General features: G+C 46.1%; 1 protein-coding gene across 5 annotated transcripts; it reads left to right on the top strand.

The window, feature by feature from the left end:
* Window positions 1-1,771: 1,771 nt before the first annotated feature.
* Window positions 1,772-18,617, top strand: tnnt3a (troponin T type 3a (skeletal, fast)). Of its 5 annotated transcripts, none has more exons than XM_080475936.1 (14): window positions 1,772-1,829; window positions 3,877-3,917; window positions 5,265-5,278; window positions 6,297-6,437; window positions 8,643-8,660; window positions 9,284-9,302; window positions 9,416-9,461; window positions 9,547-9,663; window positions 9,861-9,938; window positions 10,354-10,467; window positions 10,644-10,756; window positions 11,845-11,935; window positions 13,349-13,389; window positions 18,254-18,617. In XM_080475936.1, the coding sequence occupies exons 2-14, from the start codon at window positions 3,898-3,900 to the stop codon at window positions 18,288-18,290; spliced, it is 849 nt and encodes a 282-aa protein (XP_080332062.1). In that variant the 5' UTR covers window positions 1,772-1,829; window positions 3,877-3,897; the 3' UTR covers window positions 18,291-18,617. The 5 variants fall into 5 exon arrangements, with proteins under 5 accessions (XP_080332062.1, XP_080332063.1, XP_080332064.1 ...); XM_080475937.1 differs by lacking the exon at window positions 13,349-13,389 and adding an exon at window positions 14,993-15,033; XM_080475938.1 differs by lacking the exon at window positions 8,643-8,660.
* Window positions 18,618-19,904: the final 1,287 nt, after the last annotated feature.

Below are 19,904 nucleotides of genomic sequence, written 5' to 3' on the forward strand. Positions count from 1 at the left end.
AGTTTGAGTGGGAAATCGTCTTTCTCGACCTGTATATGATGAATATAGATGAAGCAATGGAACATAATCACCAGCAACTTAATCACCAGCAACTTAATCACCAGCAACTTCATCACCACCAACTTCATCGTCATCAGAGTTCGTCTGATAAATCCAGATAATTCAGCGCATTATTCCAAACTGTGCTACATGCTAAAGAGTTTCTGGGCTCACACACCAGTGATGCTACATGCTACATGCTAAAGAGTTTTTTGGCTCTAACTCCAGTGATGCTACATGCTACATGCTAAAGAGTTTCTGGGATCACACACCAGTGATGCTACATGCTACATGCTAAAGAGTTACTGGGCTCTCACACCAGCAATGCTACATGCTACATGCTAAAGAGTTTCAAGGTTCACACAGCCGAGCTGCTACATGCTACATGCTAAAGAGTTTCTTTGCTCTCACACCAGTGATGCTACATGATACATGCTAAAGAGTTTCAGGGTTCACACAGCCGCTATGCTACATGCTACATGCTAAATAGTTTTTGGGCTCTCACACCAGTGATGCTACATGCTAAAGAGTTTCTGGGCTCTCCCACCAACGATGCTACATGCTAAAGAGTTTCTGGGCTCTCACACCAGTGATGCTACATGCTAAAGAGTTTCTGGGCTCTCACTCCAGCAAAGCAACATGCTACATGCTAAATAGTTTCAGGGTTCACACAGCCGTGATGCTACATGCTACATGCTAAAGAGTTTCTGGGCTCTCACCCCAGCGATGCTACATGATACATGCTAAAGTGTTTCAGGGTTCACACAGCCGTTATGCTACATGCTAAAGTGTTTCAGGGTTCACACAGCCGTTATGCTACATGCTAGATACTAAAGAGTTTCAGGGTTTGCACAGCCACAATGCTACATGCTGCATGCTAAAGAGTTTCAGGGCTCAACAGAGCCGCAATGCTATATGCTACATGCTAAAGAGTTTCAGGGCTCAACAGAGCCGCAATGCTATATGCTACATGCTAAAGAGTCCAGGGCTCACACAGCAGTGATGCTAATCACTACATGCTAAACACATTAGTTGGGCTGACTTGGTGTGTTAAAACTTAAGTGCACATTCTTGCTTCAAAAGCCCCAAAAAACCTTTTAAAAAAACCTTTGGTAGCTACAGATAATCTCGAGGTTTCTGTGTTTATTAGGCCTGCTATGTAATAGAAACGTAATAGTAATGTAACAGTAATCAAACAGTTACGCTGTTAGTAAAACCATCTATCCAACAGTTTGTTGGACAATAGTTTCTGTCTTCACCAAATTCTCCTATAAAAGATGGCTGAGTGTGTTCTGAACAGAATTTACATAGTGTTTGTCCTGCGTTGACCAGTTGTGTTTGTCCTGCGTTGACCACGCTGTACGTTGTGTTGATATGTGGTGCCCAGTAAGGCCACCTCCCTTCTGCCTGACGTACCAAACTTTCCTCTCGCTCTCACATGAATTCTGCTTGCCTAATGCAGCCGCCCCAGAATAGCATCCTTGGGTGGGGGTTGTTGGGATGAGGGTATGGGAGCTGCTCTTCCTGGCTGTCTCCTCTTTCCCCAAACTTGAGCCTCCCTCCTTCACACTCGAGCCTTTCCATCTCCTTATTGAGTGCCAGCGGAGGGAGGGGTGGGGGATGGGGGGCTGTGGGGAGTGGCATCGCCTCCGACTATGCCCTCCAGCCAATCAGACGGCCGAGCGGATCAAGTGTCACTATAACAGAAGGACATAATCAGCGCGGTAAGTTTGCAGAACCTTACAGCCTGTCTTGGCCAGCAGGAGCTCGCTTCGTTCGGCTTTTCTGAGGTAAGGGGAGAGAGGAGGATGGGAGGGTGAATGGAAGAGAGGAGGATGAGAGTTTTAATGGTAGAGAGGAGGATGAGAGTTTTAATGGTAGAGGGGAGGATGAGAGGGTGAATGGTAGAGAGGGGGATGAGAGGGTGAATGGTAGAGGGGAGGATGAGAGGGTGAATGGTAGAGAGGAGGATGAGAGGGTGAATGGTAGGGATGAAGTTAATATGAAATGCCCCCAGAACTCTGCCACAGTGAGAACAAAGAGTCCAAACCTCCCCTCTGTGTTGCGGCAGCAGCTGGACTCCAGGAGAGACCCTGAGCTGCAGTCCAGAGTTTGTTTTTACTTTGTGGTGGATTGTGTTGGTGTATCTTCCTGCAATCCTGTAAAGTAAAACCCCCCCCTGAACCTCGGAGGGTTCCGGGTTTCTCGTCTGTTGTTGTTGCTGCTGCCGCCGGTTGGTCGGAGTCCAGTGACCCAGAGGGGCGGAGGTTCATACCTGAGGGATTTACAGGAGCTTAAAGCCTCTAGAGCAGCTTTCCGCTCCAGGAGATAGAAGATGATACTAATGAGTTATGCAACACCAAGTCATGTTGTTGTTTCTGGAATCTTAAGTCACGAATGTCTCTCGTCGAGGGTCCGCTTGTAGGTTTAATCTCTGGTGAAGCTGCAAATGCAGCCGGCATGTATGCAGACTAGAGCGCTCATAGCTGCAGGATAAACACTGAAACATCTTGAGCAGGAGATCTAGCAGGAGATTTAGCAGGAGATCTAGCAGGAGATCCAGCAGGAGATCCAGCAGGGCTCGGGATGTGAAGGAATTGTCTCAACATCAAGTGTTTGGTTGTTTCTGATTACAGTCGCATGTCAACCCTTTGGAGTTGGAATTTACAAGTTTCAGAGAACAAATTGCAGGAAGCCAGGCATTAGACCTTTGACCTTCACACCACGTTTGAGGGTTTATTTTAAATTCTGGAGCTGTGAAGCTGCGGTGGACAGGGAGTCTCGGGGTGATTGAAGGAACCATGTGAGCGCAGGAGCACTGCCACATATGGAGATGAAAACAGTCTTGTGGGTCGTGGTCCAAGGAAAGGAACCCAATCTTCAAGATGGAGGGTCCACTGAAACCGGATCCCAGCCCTCTGCAGCTGTCCATTGGAAATAGCCGTATCACCGGGACGCCTTAGCGGCGGCCTCACACTGGTGGGGCTAATAAGAGACTAATCTGAGGTCTCAGCACCAACACATTCCATCAGAAGTGAACCGAGAGTTTATCAATGTGAGGCTTTAATCAGACAGTGTCCAGTCTGGATGTCCTCTCCCCGAAGCACCGGGCTTTCAGGTCTGATGTGGAAGCTGAAGCATCCAGGGCTTTCAGGTCTGATGTGGAAGCTGAAGCATCCAGGGCTTTGAGGTCTGATGTGGAAGCTGATGCACCGGGCTTTCAGGACTGATGTGGAAGCTGAAGCATCCAGGGCTTTCAGGTCTGATGTGGAAGCTGAAGCATCCAGGGCTTTCAGGTCTGATGTGGAAGCTGAAGCATCCAGGGACTTCAGGTCTGATGTGGAAGCTGAAGCAGCTGCAGCAACGTGTTTCTACAGATTAATAAAATCACTGACGCCTCTGATACAGAAGAGACATGAAAACAGGGTGTGTGCCGCCACCTCTTCTCCCAACAGCTGAAAACACGTCGACATAAATCCAATTTTGGCTCCCGTCTCAACTTATCATGAGCGAAGCAGAATCAGGACTGAAGCTCACGTTTCAGCCTCTTGTCTAATTATAACCTGAAAAACTTGGACATGAGGATTCTGCCATTAAAACACAAACCTGTAATGAGTACGTCTCAGCTAACGGCCACAGAATCTTGGACAGATATAACTTTGTTAGTTGTGGTGATTCAAGGTGGGGGGCTTTGGTCTGGGTGGGGGGTGTTCTGCTCAGGGTGGGGTCAACAGCACATATTCAAGACATCTGCAACTTAATCCTGAGCTATAAATAAAGCGGAGCGACGCTCGCTGCTCACAGACGTGAACTTCCTGTCTTCTCTCTCAATTCCAGGTTGCAAAGTCCACTGTCACCATGTCCGACACCGAGGAAGTGTGAGTACAACCTGCTTTTCACTGTTCTGGTGACTCGTTTGATAAAATACCTCCAACACACAGTCCAGCAGGCAGGTCCATGTCTGGAAGCCCCCACTTTGTATAGCCTTTAACCAATTCAACCAATAAAACCAAGTGACCAGACTCAACCAGATTTATATATATATATATATATATATATATATATATATATATATATATATATATATATATATATTAGTGCTGTCAATCGCTAAAAATTTCTTTACTAATTAATTAATTGCACAATTTTCTGTAATTAATTGTGATTAATCACATTGTTTTTCTACTGAAGACTGAAGCTTGTAATGGATATTTATTCAGGGAAAACCACAGAATTAATGTCGACTCAGCACACAGAGACTATATTTCAATTCAAAGACTATTTGTTATAACGTCCTTTTAGCTTTGCATGAAACTGTTTCGATCCAAGATCAGCAAAATAATAAAAACATAAATAAATGAATAAAAAAGATCTAACATCAGTCTGGGTTTTGTTAGAGTGCAGGTCCACCACTTTGAGAATTTAATATTTCTAGAAACAAAGTTGTAAACTTATTACATGAATAAAGTGGCAATAATATACTGTAACACACACACACACACACACACACACACACACACACACACACACACACACACACACACACACACACACACACACACACACACACACACACACACACACACACACAGTATAGAGGAGAGCCAGGGAAAGAGAGAAAGAGGAGAAATTAATATTTTACCAGTATTTCCTCCAGCTTTAGCAGTTTGGAGGCTCCTGGTCAGCCAACATGGCAACCTGTTGTTCTGCTGCAGAATTACTTCTGTGGTCATTAAATTCAGCTTTACAAAGTAAAACACGGTCACGGTGCTACGCCCAGAGACGCTGCTCATGGGGCAGCTCCTGTAAGGGAGGGAAACAAAAAGAAATAGTGGACATGAACAAACTGCGTTAATTATGTGAATTTTTTTAACAAGTTAAACGTTTCAAATCCATTAATGAAATTAACGTGTTATTTTTGACAGCACTAATATAGATCTGTATCTATATCTATATCTATATCTATCTAAATACTTTTAAAAATGTACTTGTCGTTGTTTTGTGGTTTATTTATCATAATTTCAAATTGAAATCTTCGATCAGTTAAACTAAATCCATCCCAAAGTTCAGAGGAACAATTTATGAAGTATTTATGTGATTGTCATCAATACCAGCTTGTGAAAAGCTTTATGCAGACGATGGAATGTTTTATCAAATTACCTTCACCAAGCACAAACTTTAACAGAGCGCTTTGACCTTAGAATTGCTTTGTTTGTGTGTTGCAGTGATCAGGTCGAGGGTAAGTAGCGTCTTCTTCCCTGTTCATAAGAAAACCCAAACCTTGAAATCCCTCGCAGTAGGTGCAGGTACAGTCGGGACGTCCCAGTATCACCTGTGATTCATGCCTAACTGACTTTCTGTCCCCCTGTAGTCATTGTAGTCAATGGACAGTTGGTATGTTTGCAGGTTTGGCTTGACTCCTCCAGATTCACGTTGTGCCGTAACGCTTCCTTTCTCAAGCAAACCGGCACATACGTTCTCCTCCTCGCTGTGGCTCCGCCCCTGGCAACAGAACAGTGTCTAACACGCCTGACGTTCACCAAAAACAAGTTGCACTGGCCTGTTGCCAGAGAGTCCTGCAGCTCTGCATGACCGTCTGCAGCTGCCCGATCCTCCTGAGCTGAGCCAGACTCTGACGGACTCTAGAGTCCTGCAGGTCTGGTCAGCCCAGGAGGACGGCTCTGAGTATGCTGAGCATGGATCCCCAGTGTACCCACACTTTGCTGTTACTTTCTGACAAAGTGGGTACAAACGGGATCTGTTGATCATGTCCTTCTGCTCCTCTCTTTCTCGGCTGGACGTGAAGAATTCGATGGTAAGACGGCCGGCAGACCTCCGACGAGTCACTGATACTAATCCATCAGTCACCGTCGAGGACGTGTGCTCTTACCTCCACTTGGTTTATTCTCACTGTGCATGAGACTAATGTTCCGCTCCAGTAAAAACAATCAAGCGGCGTCAGATGGTGATTTTCCTCCAGGACAGAGTCGGTCTGGTTTGGAGTTGCAGGGCAGGTTTTTCCCAGGAAGCGACTTCGTCTCATCATCAATAACTGACCTTTTCCCTCTTGTAACCGCCTGCTGTCTCACCTGCTTTAGCGCCCTCCGGTGGCAGTACACGCCTCTTCATATCTCACATCTACTCACCATCAACCACTCTCTCCCCCTCTCCCCCCTCCACCCTCCCCCCTCCCCCCGCTTCCATTAACCCTCTCACCGCCCTTCCTCTCCCCTGGTGACTCGCTGCATGTTGTGTAGCTGTAGAGGAGGAGGTAGTAGAGGAAGTAGAGGTGGCCCCTGAGGCGGCCCCTGAGCCAGAGGCAGAGCCAGAACCAGAGCCAGAACCAGAGCCAGAACCAGTGGTAGAACCAGAGCCAGAGCCAGAGCCTGAGCCTGAAGGTATGTGGCATGAAAAGGGGGGCAGGGGCAATTCTATCATCCTTTCACAGACATCAGATGCGCTGGAGCGGCGACAGCCGGCCCGAAGCCGCTAATCCTGACCGCACACATGCTCACATGTCTGCTAGTGCTAATGCTACCTTCCTTTCACCTCTGGGCACACACACACACACACACACACACACACACACACACACACACACACACACACACACACACACACACACACACACACACACACACACACACACACACACACACACACACACACACACACACACACACACACACACACACACAGCGTTACATTGCTCACGTTAAGATTTCAACACCTTTTATATAGACCTGCTGAAATCACCTTGAAGACACTGATGTTGGGCGGCTGATATTTTAATGATCAAACTATTAAAGTTCCTCCAGCAGAACAATCTTTATCCCGTCCTTCCATAAAGGAGAGATTCTGTCCAGAGAATAAAACCAAATCAGAACATCTCCTCTCATTTCAAACTGCAGTAAATCCTAAATCCTTCTCACTAAAGTCCAGAAGTTTCCAGACAAACCATCAAACTGCTGATGTTTTCTGACTGACGCCATCTTGGGAAACCTGCCCCAAGGGATTGTGGGATATCCAAGATGGCGTGGCGGCAGCTCCAGCCAGAACATCAACATTTGAAAAAGCTCCAGACTTTCTCAGAGAAAGAGTCTGAATGTAGTGAAACTGAAGGATTTCCCAGAGAGGATCCAGATGTGCAGAGATCCAGTGGACAAACGGGATCTTGTGACTCAAAGCCTCGGGAACCTTCAGGAGTTTCTCTGACGCTGACACGTCAACAAACCGGGGACGTCCCGCCAAAATAAAATGCTGGAAATACCAGTTAGTGTGAAGTGGAATTTCCTTCAGGAAGGTTTTAGAGACGAACGTCAACAACGAGAACGAAATCAAACTTAGGATTCAGTTCTGGGAGGAACTTTAAAGACCAAAACCTGCATCGCAGGACTAGTTTCATTAGTCTGCACTCATTACACCAAGATAAAGCTTCTATTCTGTATAACTCTACGTCCCTCTAATTCAGTAAACTTGTAGCTGAACTAGCATCGGCTAACGTAAAGGAAGCTAACATAATGCTAATGCAATTTGATGCAAGCAAACAACAACGAGCTAGTACTTCCCCGTGTTTTATTTCTCCGTGAGATTCAGGCAGAAAGGAAAAAGCTTTTCTAATGTGACGGCAGACGATGTAAACAGTTTGACAGGTTTTTCATGCCAGAAACACTGAAGCACACGAGGTGATGACCGTTAGCCGCTTCGTCTCGTGTTAGCAGACGTCGAGTCATCTCATACCGACGGAGAACCTTTTTCACCGCGAGGAATAAAATATCAGCGTCTTTCATCAGTGTACGACTGTTCACATGCATGTTGCTTCTCCAGGATTTTACATCTGATGCTGACGAGCATCAGATTGACCTGAACCGTCCTGCTCAGCGAGACTCTAAAGGGAATAACGGACTGCTGAGCATGTAAAAAAGGCTTTTCGGTTTCTTAAGAGATGTCTTGGGCTGACGAACCTTTAAGTGCTTAAAGTAAAGATGTTGTTAGACTCACATGCCTTTGTTGATGAATTGAGGGTGACTATAGATTCAAAGATACCAGTTCACACCTTCGGTAAGTCCGTGTCGCTTCATCAGTAACATGGCAGAGTATCGATAGTGGCGTTAGAAGTCAGTTCGCAGAACTAAACTCTTCATGTGTTTTCTTCTGCAGTAATTTGAGACGAAAGGAGGAAACAGTGATGCTTTCAGTTCAGTGTTTCAGTCGTTAATGCTGCTGCTTCTTCTGGCTCAAAGTCCAAAGGCATGTGAAGGGTTGGTTTTCTCTCTGGAGCCGTGACGACTTTAAGCCTTAACGTCACAGAACCGTTGGTAAATTCTCAAATACTGTCTGAGCAGTATGAAAAAGCAGCTTCTGCTTTGGAGCCCAAACCTTCTGGCTGGATCTTTGCCAGTAACCAACCCTGGTCTAGCTGATGTCCCAGCAGACAGGAAGTGGCTCTGCCTGCTGATGTGAACTATTTGAGAATTTACCGCTGAAGCAGCTGAGGCTCGGTGCAGTTCTCAGTGTTCTGGATGTGAATCTGCTGCCACCAGGACGCAGCCGCTAACACTCTGTCTATTCTGCTTTATGTTTCGGATGCTTGCTGCATGCAGAGGCCGTTGAAGAGGAAGGTATGTTCATTTTTTCATAAAAATCTGAAATCTGTCTATCTGGTTTTGGTGGGCCTCCAGTTGTCCAGGTCTGACGTCTGTACTCAGGGATCACCTGCCCGTCTAGTTGTCCTCAAACTGCCCGATTGGCAATGAAACTCTGAAATTTGTGAGACAGCGTACGTTGAATGATTTTGAGGAAAATGCTAAAGCTGCTAGTGGAGATGAAGGGTAAAGACCGTGAGGTGCTAACAACCTGCTTCAGGCGCAGCGACCCACCGGGACTCTTGCTACACCACTCGTCCTCTGCATGGCATGGCGCCGCCACGTTCTGGGTTAACGGGCAGGAAGGACATGGGACCAGGACTCTGTCTTGCTTGTGTCAACAGTTTTGGGGTCAAGCCAAAAAAGATAAAGCAGGAAAAAAAAAGCTGTAAATGAAAAGAGAAATTTTCAGTCGAATCAGAACCGATTTTGTCTTTTTTAAGGGATTGCTGAACGTTGGCTCTCATTTCATTCTAACTTTAAACTGACTGTTACTGAATCTAATCTGTCATGTTAAACAACCATGTGACGCCTGACAAGTCGTTTTGTTTCTAACCCGATCACATGTACTTGTCCCCTCTTCATTTCCTAACCTACAGAGGAAAAGCCAAAGTTCAAGTAAGTTTCCTCCTTCCTTGCTTCCTGTTGATAATCTGATCTGACTCACAGGACTAAAGAAAACCAATCAGATCACTGACATTGACAATAAGCCCCGCCCCCTCCCCTCACAGGCCCAGTGCTCCCAAGATCCCCGATGGTGAGAAAGTGGACTTTGATGTGAGTAGGAACCAAGCTGGGAACTTCCTGTGTGTCTGCTGGGAACTTCCTGTTGGCTGAGTGCTTGTGTTGGTGCCCCCTGCAGGACATCCAGAAGAAGCGTCAGAACAAGGACCTGGTCGAGCTGCAGGGGCTGATCGATGCTCACTTTGAGTGCAGGAAGAAGGAGGAGGAGGAGCTGATTGCCCTCAAGGAGAGAATCGTGAGTGATCAATAGACTCCAGAGAACTCAAGAAGCTGTCTGTCCATTTGACTGTGAAGCCAAAGAAACGGGTCAGAATGTGAAGCCAAAGAAACGGGTCAGAATGTGAAGCCAAAGAAACGGGTCAGAATGTGAAGCCAAAGAAACGGGTCAGAATGTGAAGCCTCTGTAAAGCAGGACGTGTTGCTGCCCTGCAGGAGAAACGTCGTGCTGAGAGAGCCGAGCAGCAGAGGGTCCGAGCTGAGAAGGAGAAGGAGCGGCAGGCCAGGAGAGAGGTCAGTCTGGAGTTACTTTCTGGAGTTACTGTGTGTCTGGAGTTACTGTCTGTCTGGAGTTACCTTCTGTCTGTACTCACTGTCTGTCTAGAGTTACTGTCTGGAGTTACCTTCTGTCTAGAGTGACTGTCTGTCTGGAGTTACCTTCTGTCTGTACTCACTGTCTGTCTAGAGTTACTGCCTGGAGTTACCTTTTGTCTGGAGTTGCTGTCTGTCTGTAGTTGCTGTCTGTAGTTACTGTTTGGAGTTACTGTCTGTCTGGAGTTCCTGTCTGAAGTTACCTTCTGTCTGTACTTACTGTCTGTCTGGAGTTACAGAGGGGAGGTCAGTGGGCCTGCTACTGCCTGGAGTTACTTTCTGTAGTTACCGTCAGTCTGTAGTTACTGGCCGTCTCACTCTGAGCTTTATTTTGAAGGACGAGAGGCGGCAGAGGGAGGAGAGCGATGCTAAGAAGAAGGCTGGTGAAGAGGCTAAGAAGAAGTCTGCTCTGACCAGCATGGGCTCCAACTACAGCAGCCACCTGCAGAGGGTCAGCACACTCACACACACACACACACACACACACACACACACACACACACACACACACACACACACACACACACACACACACACACACACACACACACACACACACACACACACACACACACACACACACACACAGAGAGGTTAATGTGGTGTGTGTGTGTGTGTGTGTGTTAGGCTGACCAGAAGAGAGGAGGAAAGAAAGAGACTGAGAGAGAGAAGAAGAAGAAGATCCTGGCCGCCAGACGCAAGGCGCTGAACATCGACCATCTGAATGAGGACAAGCTCAAGTATGACCCTGTACTTACCTCCAACTACCAATGTACTAATCCCAATGTCACAATCCTGATGTACTAATCCCAATGTGCTAATCTTGATGTGCTAATCCTGATGTACTAATCCCAATGTGCTAATCTCAATGGGCTAATCCCAATGTGCTAATCCTAATGTACTAATCCCGATGTGCTAATCCTGATGTACTAATCCCAATATGCTAATCCCGATGTGCTAATCCTGATATACTAATCCCAATGTACTAATCCCGATGTGCTAATCCTGATGTACTAATCCCAATGTGCTAATCCTGATGTACTAATCCCAATGTGCTAATCCTAATGTACTAATCCCGATGTGCTAATCCCAATGGGCTAATCCTGATGTACTAATCCTAATGTGCAAATCCCAATGTGCTAATCCTGATGTACTAATCCTAATGTGCTAATCCTGATGTGCTAATCCCAGTGTGCTATTCCCAATGTGCTAATCCTAATGTGCTAATCATTATGTGCTAATCCCGATGTGCTAATCCTAATGTGGTAATCCTAATCAGCCGGAGAGCACGCTAGCCTAACTTGCTAGTCGCATTCATATCCACTTTGAAATTATAAAAGTCATTCATACCTTAGTACCTCAGTACATCGGTAAATTGGTATGTTGGTACGTCGGTACATCAGTAGTACGTTGGTACATCAGTACGTCGGTACATCAGTAGTACGTCGGTACATCAGTACGTCGGTACATCAGTAGTACGTCGGTACATCAGTACGTCGGTACATCAGTAGTACGTCGGTACATCAGTACGTCGGTACATCAGTACGTCAGTCGTCGGTACATCAGTACGTCAGTACATCAGTACGTCTGTACGTTGGTCTGCATTTGCTGCGGCGACATGAGAAGAATCCGATACTCGTCAGTTATCCATAACTCATCATTTACAGTTTGACTGAATGAGCATGAAGAATAAAGTTAACAATACAAACTGTTTTCACAGAGGCGGACAAACAAACAGGAAGTGGAAAATTCCTTCTATGGCGAGTTGTGAAAGATGCTGTGTGATTAAAGAAAGTTTGAAACAAGTGATGAATGTTGTTTGCTGCAGGGATAAGATCAAGGAGCTGCATGAATGGATGGCCCAGCTGGAGTCGGAGAAGTTCGACCACATGGAGAGACTGAAGAGGCAGAAGTATGAGGTGAGCCGGTGTCAAATTACCAGCCCACGATGATGTCACGATAAACGAATGTTTCCTTCAAACCAGGTCGGCAGACTGAAAGTTCACCTTTCATTCAGAAGCATTGTGAAGGAAAACAGATTATATTCTCATGTTAACTTTTCATCTGTAAACACAGGAAATGGAAGAGTCCAGCTTTTAGAACGTGCAAATCACTTTAGATTAGATTAGATTACACAGGATCACATGAGAAAACATCAGATTACATTAGATGAGATGGTATTACATTAGATTACATCAGAGTAGTTAAAGAGTTTAAGAACCCATCTGATATTTTAGAAGCTTTTCTTTGAAATGTTTCGTAACAGATTGAAATCTATATTTAATTGCCTTTTCATTTGGATTTTCACCTTTTTCTACATAATGTCATTTATTTTGTATTCTCAGACTTTATTTTTTGTCAGTTTTATCAGTTTTTCCCACATTCTGCACATTGATTTCAGGATTTAAGCGAATTTTATTCGCGATTTGAACTTTCTCATTTTTTCAGGTTTTAAAAAATGTTCCCTGAATTTGAAAAAAACAAAACAAAACGAGGACATTATTTAAAAGTTTTGTGATCATGGTTTTGGGGTATGTTTCACATCAAGACACAACGAAGTCTTACATGTTTTGCACTCATCTCAATAGGTAAATGAATTATTAAGTGTCTGATTCCATTGTCTGAGTGAGCCTTTCCATGTTTGTCCACATTGTTGTCAGATTGAAGGTTTTCTGAAAACAAACCCAAAACTTTAAAATCTCCAAGACGCTCGAGGATCGTTGACTGTGTGAAGACGATCAGCCTGTCATCACGTTCTGTCGTCACATCCTCTCCTCGTGCTTTATCGCATCCTCTCGCTGCGTTCTCCTTGAGCTCTCTCTGCGTCCTGTCATTTCGTTCTGTTGTCGCGTTCTCCCTCACGTTCTCGTCACGTTCTCCCTTCACGTTCTCTTTGCGTTCTCCATTCATGTTCTCGTCATGTTCTCCCTTCACGATCCCGTCGTGTTCTTCCTTCACGTTCTCGTTGTGTTCTTGCTTCACGTTCTCCCTTCACGATCTCGTCGTGTTCGCCGTTCACATTCTCGTCATGTTCTCCCTTCACGATCTCGTCGTGTTCCTCCTTCACGTTCTCGCTTCACATTCTCTCTTCGCATTCTTCCTTCATGTTCTCGTCATGTTCTCCCTTCACGTTCTCCCTTCACGATCTCGTCGTGTTCTCCCTTCACGTTCTCCCTTCACAATCTTGTCACTTTCTCCCTTAAAAATCTTGTTGTGTTCCCCCTTTACATTCTCATTACGTTCTCCCTTCACGTTCTCGTCATGTTCTCTCTTCACGTCGTCACATTGTCTCGTCACGTTCTGTCTTTATGACCCGGGGTGTTTGTTTCCAGGTTACAACCCTGCGTAAAAGAGTGGAGGAGCTCAGTAAATTGTAAGTAGCGGAGTCGCTGTGAGCTGCTAGTTTCAGGCCCGCTTGCATGTCAGCATGAAGGACAGTCGGAGGCAGAGCGCCCCCCAGAGGACAGAACTCTCCACACAGAGAGGGGACGGGTTTGTTTCCAAAGATGTTTCCTAAAGTTGCTTCCAATGCCACATTGGTAGAGCAGGAATTGGTCTCTACAGTTTAATTGTTTCAACACATTTGAGAGGTTACAGGATTTTTGATCTTCAGCCTCAGTCATGTGTGAATGTTACAGGATTTGGGATCTTCAGCCTCAGCCATGTGTGAATGTTACAGGATTTAGGATCTTCAGCCTCAGCCATGTGTGAATGTTACAGGATTTGGGATCTCCAGTTTCAATCGTGTGAATGTTACAGGATATAGGATCTTCAGCCTCAATCATGTGTGCATGTTACAGGATTTAGGATCTTCAGCCTCAGCCATGTGTGAATGTTACAGGATTTAGGATCTTCAGCCTCAGCCATGTGTGAATGTTACAGGATTTGGGATCTCCAGTTTCAATCGTGTGAATGTTACAGGATATAGGATCTTCAGCCTCAATCATGTGTGAATGTTACAGGATTTAGGATCTTCAGCCTCAGTCATGTGTGAATGTTACAGGATTTGGGATCTTCAGCCTCAGCCATGTGTGAATGTTACAGGATTTAGGATCTTCAGCCTCAGCCATGTGTGAATGTTACAGGATTTGGGATCTCCAGTTTCAATCGTGTGAATGTTACAGGATTTAGGATCTTCAGCCTCAGCCATGTGTGAATGTTACAGGATTTAGGATCTTCAGCCTCAGTCATGTGTGAATGTTACAGGATTTAGGCTCTTCAGCCTCAGTCATGTGTGAATGTTACAGGATTTAGGATCTTCACCCTCAGTCACGTGTGAATGTTACAGGATTTAGGATCTTCAGCCTCAGTCATGTGTGAATGTTACAGGATTTAGGATCTTCAGCCTCAGTCATGTGTGAATGTTACAGGATTTAGGATCGTCAGCCTCAGTCATGTGTGAATGTTACAGGATTTAGGATCTTCAGCCTCAGTCGTGTGTGAATGTTACAGGATTTAGGATCGTCAGCCTCAGTCACGTGTGAATGTTACAGGATTTAGGATCTTCAGCCTCAGTCATGTGTGAATGTTACAGGATTTAGGATCTTCAGCCTCAGTCATGTGTGAATGTTACAGGATTTAGGATCTTGAGCCTCAGTCATGTGTGAATGTTACAGGATTTAGGATCTTCACCCTCAGTCATGTGTGAATGTTACAGGATTTAGGATCTTCAGCCTCAGTCATGTGTGAATGTTACAGGATTTAGGATCTTGAGCCTCAGTCATGTGTGAATGTTACAGGTAAGTATGAAGCTCAGGTTTGACTGTAGCGGGAGCACATCCAGATTAATACGGAGGTTTAAGCTGATCTAAGTGGTGAAACTTTTCTAGTAGCATTCAGCCGGTGAACCGGTGTGGTTCAGCCGGTGAACTGGTGGGGTTCAACTGTTAATCCGGTGAAGTTCAGCCCATGGAGCCGAGAGCAGAGACACGAGGTAACGCTGTGTGGTAAAGTGCTGCTGCTGTGTCGTCCTCCAGGTGCTCACGTACAGGAACCGCATTGATGAGTTGCAGAAGCAGTAAGTAGCGTTGTGCCGAGCGCTCGTCTGCCGTAACACCACAACAGTTTATCACGGGAAACTGTTTCTGTGTCGAGTGAAACCTCATCTCTTCAACACTGCGTGTGAAAGTTAAAGTTGTAAAGACCGGACCTCCACCGACTAACACAACTCCTGAAATGTTTCATTGAACTGTCAGGAAAGACCCTCTAGGGGCGAGTCTCTAGGGGCGAGTCTCTAGGGGTGAGCCTCTCGGGGTGAGTCTCTAGGGGTGAGCCTCTCGGGGTGAGTCTCTAGGGGCGAGTCTCTCGGGGTGAGTCTCTAGGGGTGAGCCTTGAGGGGTAGGTCTCTAGGGGCGAGTCTCAAGGGGCGAGTCTCTCGGAGTGAGTCTCTAGGGGCGAGCCTCTCGGGGTGAGTCTCTAGGGGCGAGTCTTGAGGGGTGAGTCTCTAGGGGTGAATCTCTAGGGGCGAGTCTTGAGGGGTGAATCTCTAGGGGTGAGTCTCGAGGGGTGAGCCTCTCGGGGTGAGTCTCTAAGGGTGAGTCTTGAGGGGTGAGTCTCTAGGGGTGAATCTCTAGGGGTGAGTCTCTCGGGGTGAGTCTCTAGGGGTGAGTCTCTCGGGGTGAGTCTCTAGGGGCGAGTCTCTTTGGGTAACCAGGTGTTATCTTGTTGTTCTAAACTGGGTTAACTTTAACCAGGTGTTATCTTGACGTTAAAGTTAACAGAACTCCAGACCTCCACTAACTGTTTACCAGTGGTTAACTCTCGCCATGGCGTTCATGATACCAGTTGAACAAAGGAAGGACAGGGTGGAGGACTGAGCTTTGATAGAGTCGATACTGGAATGAAGAGTTACGCCTCTATGGAGCTCCAGAGTGGACATAGGAAAAATAATTATAAAACTATATATAAAACACGTGGGAATGAGATAATGATTAGTAACCTCAGATTAATAACCGGAGACACAGTTACTATCTCATTCCCTCGTATTATATTTTTCACCAATGTCGCCTCCATCCCGTCATATTTGCTGCTCTGCAGCTTTAAAAGCCTCGTTTCCACGGAGCACATTAGATCTTGGTGTTTTCTAACTAAACATGTGAAGTCCAGACGTGTTAAACTCACCTTGGTCCAGAAAGAGAAGATCTCATTCTCATGTCTCTCCTCTTTATCATTATTAATGATATCGGGTCTTATTTTTCACCATTCCAACATTCCATAGTGACTTTCTGCTCCTTTCACTTTATTTCTGGACGTGTCTGAATCAAAAGCTTCAACATGGAGGAATGGAGGTGTAGAATGATAGAACGCTGCTCGACAGCCGTTTCCATGGTAACCTAGGTAAACACTGATTAAAGTTCTCTTTCACATGAAGCCATTAAAAGGCTCATTTTAGCTCTAAAAACTCCAAGTTATTATTTCCAGTAGTTTGTAGTTTGTTTAGTAGTTCCTGAGGAACCAGAAGTCTGGCTTCATTATAAAGAAGTTCTGTGGAGCGTCTCATAGCGGAGCGCCCCCTGCTGCCTCATGCAGACCTCTCCCTTCATCAATCCAGAGATTAAATGATCTGGTTCCCTCGCTTTATTAATTTTAGGGAACGACTTATTATCTCATTCCCACGTTATAATTATTTTCCTCTCTGGCCACTCAGTCCACTTTCTAGATGGTTCTCTCTAGAGGGTTCTCTCTAGAGGGTTCTCTCTAGATGGTTCTCTCTAGAGGGTTCTCTCTAGAGGGTTCTCTCTGGTCACATTAAAGAGGAAGAGGAACCATGAAGCCTCTGATCATCCAGCTCAGTTTTCATCTTCCTCTTTAACATCCTGGCAGCAGCGGAGTTTGTTATGTTTTATGGTCGTTTAATAGAGCAGATAAAAACACTGCGCTGCCTTTACCACTACGTTAAAGACAAAACACGGAAGCATGGAGACTTGGAAGTGGGCGGAGCCTTGAAAGTGGGCGGAGCCTTGAAAGTGGGCGGGGCCTTGAAAGTGGGCGGAGCAGCATCAGGGACAGTAACTACTGTTGTTAACCTCAATGTTAACTTTGAAGGCGACGTTAACTAACGGGATGACTAACCAACGCATATTTAAGGGTCGGTTAGCTAATGAAGGGTTAAAGATTTAACCAGCGGTTAGGGTTTAACCAGTGGTTAAAATAACCCAGTTTCCAACAACCAGGCTCAGCAGGTTATAACCAGCAGCAGGTCATAACCAGCAGCAGGTTATAACCAGCAGGTTATAACCAGCAGCAGGTCATAACCATCAGCAGGTCATAACCAGCAGGTTAAAACCAGCAGGTTAAAACCAGCAGGTTAAAACCAGAAGGTCATAACCAGCAGGTCATAACCAGCAGGTTAAAACCAGCAGGTCATAACCAGGAGGTCATAACCAGCAGGTTATAACCAGCAGGTCATAACCAGCAGAAGGTCATAACCAGCAGCAGGTCATAACCAGCAGGTTATAACCAGCAGGTCATAACCAGCAGGTCATAACCAGCAGCAGGGCATAACCAGCAGCAGGTCATAACCAGCAGGTTATAACCAGCAGGTTATAACCAGCAGGTCATAACCAGCAAGTTATAACCAGCAGGTCATAACCAGCAGGTCATAACCAGCAGCAGGGCATAACCAGCAGCAGGTCATAACCAGCAGCAGGTTATAACCAGCAGCAGGTTATAACCAGCAGCAGGTCATAACCAGCAGCAGGTTATAACCAGCAGGTTATAACCAGCAGGTCATAACCAGCAGGTCATAACCAGCAGCAGGTCATAACCAGCAGGTTATAACCAGCAGCAGGTCATAACCAGCAGCAGGTTATAACCTGCAGGTTATAACCAGCAGGTTATAACCAGCTGGTTATAACCAGCTGGTGTTCCAGTACCTGAGGAAGCGTCCTGGTCTTTCCATGCTGGTATGTGAGCACTGACCTCTGAGGAAGGATGAGAGTTCAGTAAACTTGCAGCAGCTGTTTGGTTTGAGTCCAGACACTGAGCATCCTTCTGTTATTGCTACTCACCTGTTCTGATTGGTTGGCTCGTCATCGTTCTGATTGGTTGGCTCGTCATCGTTCTGATTGGTTGGCTCGCCATCGTTCTGATTGGCCGGCTCGGCCGGCCGGTAAGTACTGCATGGTTTGTGTGGCTCAGCTTGCTCCACTGGAGATCGTCCCGAAACAATCAGATATTCCAGAACTGTTAGAACTGAGTCACGTAGTCACGTGTGTCCTGTTTCCTTCGTACAACAGCAGCAAGAAGGGCGCTGCCTCCCGCCGCAGGAAGTAAGCCGGCCCAGCTCGCCGCCGCTCAGAACCCAAACCGCCATGGTCTCAGACACACGCCTGACGAAGCAGAGCACGCAGTGGCGACGGACGCAGCTCAGAAGAAGAAACCAGCAACGCTGAGGGTCACCCTGCGCTTACCGACCCATCTCATCCTCCAACCAGGAGCTTCAGCTGCTGGTCAACATCTAGTAACCAGAAGCTTCAGCTGCTGGTCAACATCTAGTAACCAGGAGCTTCAGCTGCTGGTCAACATCTAGTAACCGTGCTAACTCGCCTCCGCTGTTTGGTTCTCAGTATTTTTGTAAATAAAGTGTGACTCTTCAAGCCATGCCTGTAGAGCTGTTGTCATTCATAAAGCAATAAAGTTCAGTATTTCTAGAGGTTTAACTCATTTCTTCACCGCCTAGACCAGGGGTCGGCAACCTTCAACACTCAAAGAGCCATTTGGACTCGTTTCCCACTGAACAGAACTCGCTTGAGGCCGCTTCAAAACAGCTCAAACAAATTTAAAAGATGGACAAGCGAAAACAGCTCAGAACTAGAGCTACACTCGGTAGAGCGCAGAGCTTCGGCAACGCCACATTTGTTTGCGGAACCCAGCTAGCCTCACTGGCATGATAGCCGTTAGCTCATATCGATGCTAACTAACCTGTCAGGTAGCGATATCACTCTGAAATACTAAGCAGGGAGCGTCTCCATGGCAACAGACACTGATCTCCTTTGATCTCCTCCATGTGGTGCCTCTCCTATCTACTTTGTGTGGGACTTTTTTTCACAGTTTTTTGGTGATTTATTCAGAAACATTTAGCCGTTAACGTCCCAAAATCCAATCGATTGGTTCTTGGACGATGACAAATCATCCCTCAAGATTTCATACGATTCGGGTTAATAGTTTTTGTGAAAAAGTTATTAAAATACACACAGTCATACATACAAACCAATAAATGACTAAACTAGAGCTACACTCAGTAGAGCGCAGACCTTCGCCAACGCCACATTTTTTGGTGCAACCGAGTTAGCATCGGTAGCATGATAGCCGTTAGCTGCTTATTGACGCTAACTAGGTAGGTCAAGTAGCAACATCTCTGAGTCCCAGATTTCATTCAGCTTCAGCAGCATGAGACATGTTTTCTTTCATTCCTTCTTTGGTTCTGTTGGGACCGACCGTCACTTACAACTACAACAAGTCATAAAACAGCGGGAGCGAGGGGGGGGGGGGGGGGGGGGGGGGGGGGTTGGGTGGGGTTGGGAACCAATAGAAACTCAGCAGTGAGAGCAGACTTTCACGTCAGATTCTCGCTTCCAGCCACTCATTGGTTGAACCAACCTGGACACTGCAGGTGTCCGAAATTCAAACTTGGATGAAACCCCCTTCCAGCTATCGCTCAGCACCTCTTCTACCCGACAACCGAGAGACACGTCTCTGCTGCATTGGAGGAAAAAGAGAGCGCAAAGTGGACCTACAGAACCAAACCGAGGTTCAGCCCGCTGGACGAGCAGAATACAGTTTGGAATACGTCTTCTCTTTCTCTTTTCTTTTTTCTTGACCCTTGGGACGCGAGCCAACGTCTCTCCGTACCGCTGCACTGAGTCCCAGCTGTTCTGGATTGGGACG

This window comes from Lipophrys pholis, assembly GCF_963383615.2.
Source record: "Lipophrys pholis genome assembly, chromosome: 11".
In the NCBI taxonomy this organism is placed as follows: Eukaryota; Metazoa; Chordata; class Actinopteri; order Blenniiformes; family Blenniidae; genus Lipophrys; species Lipophrys pholis.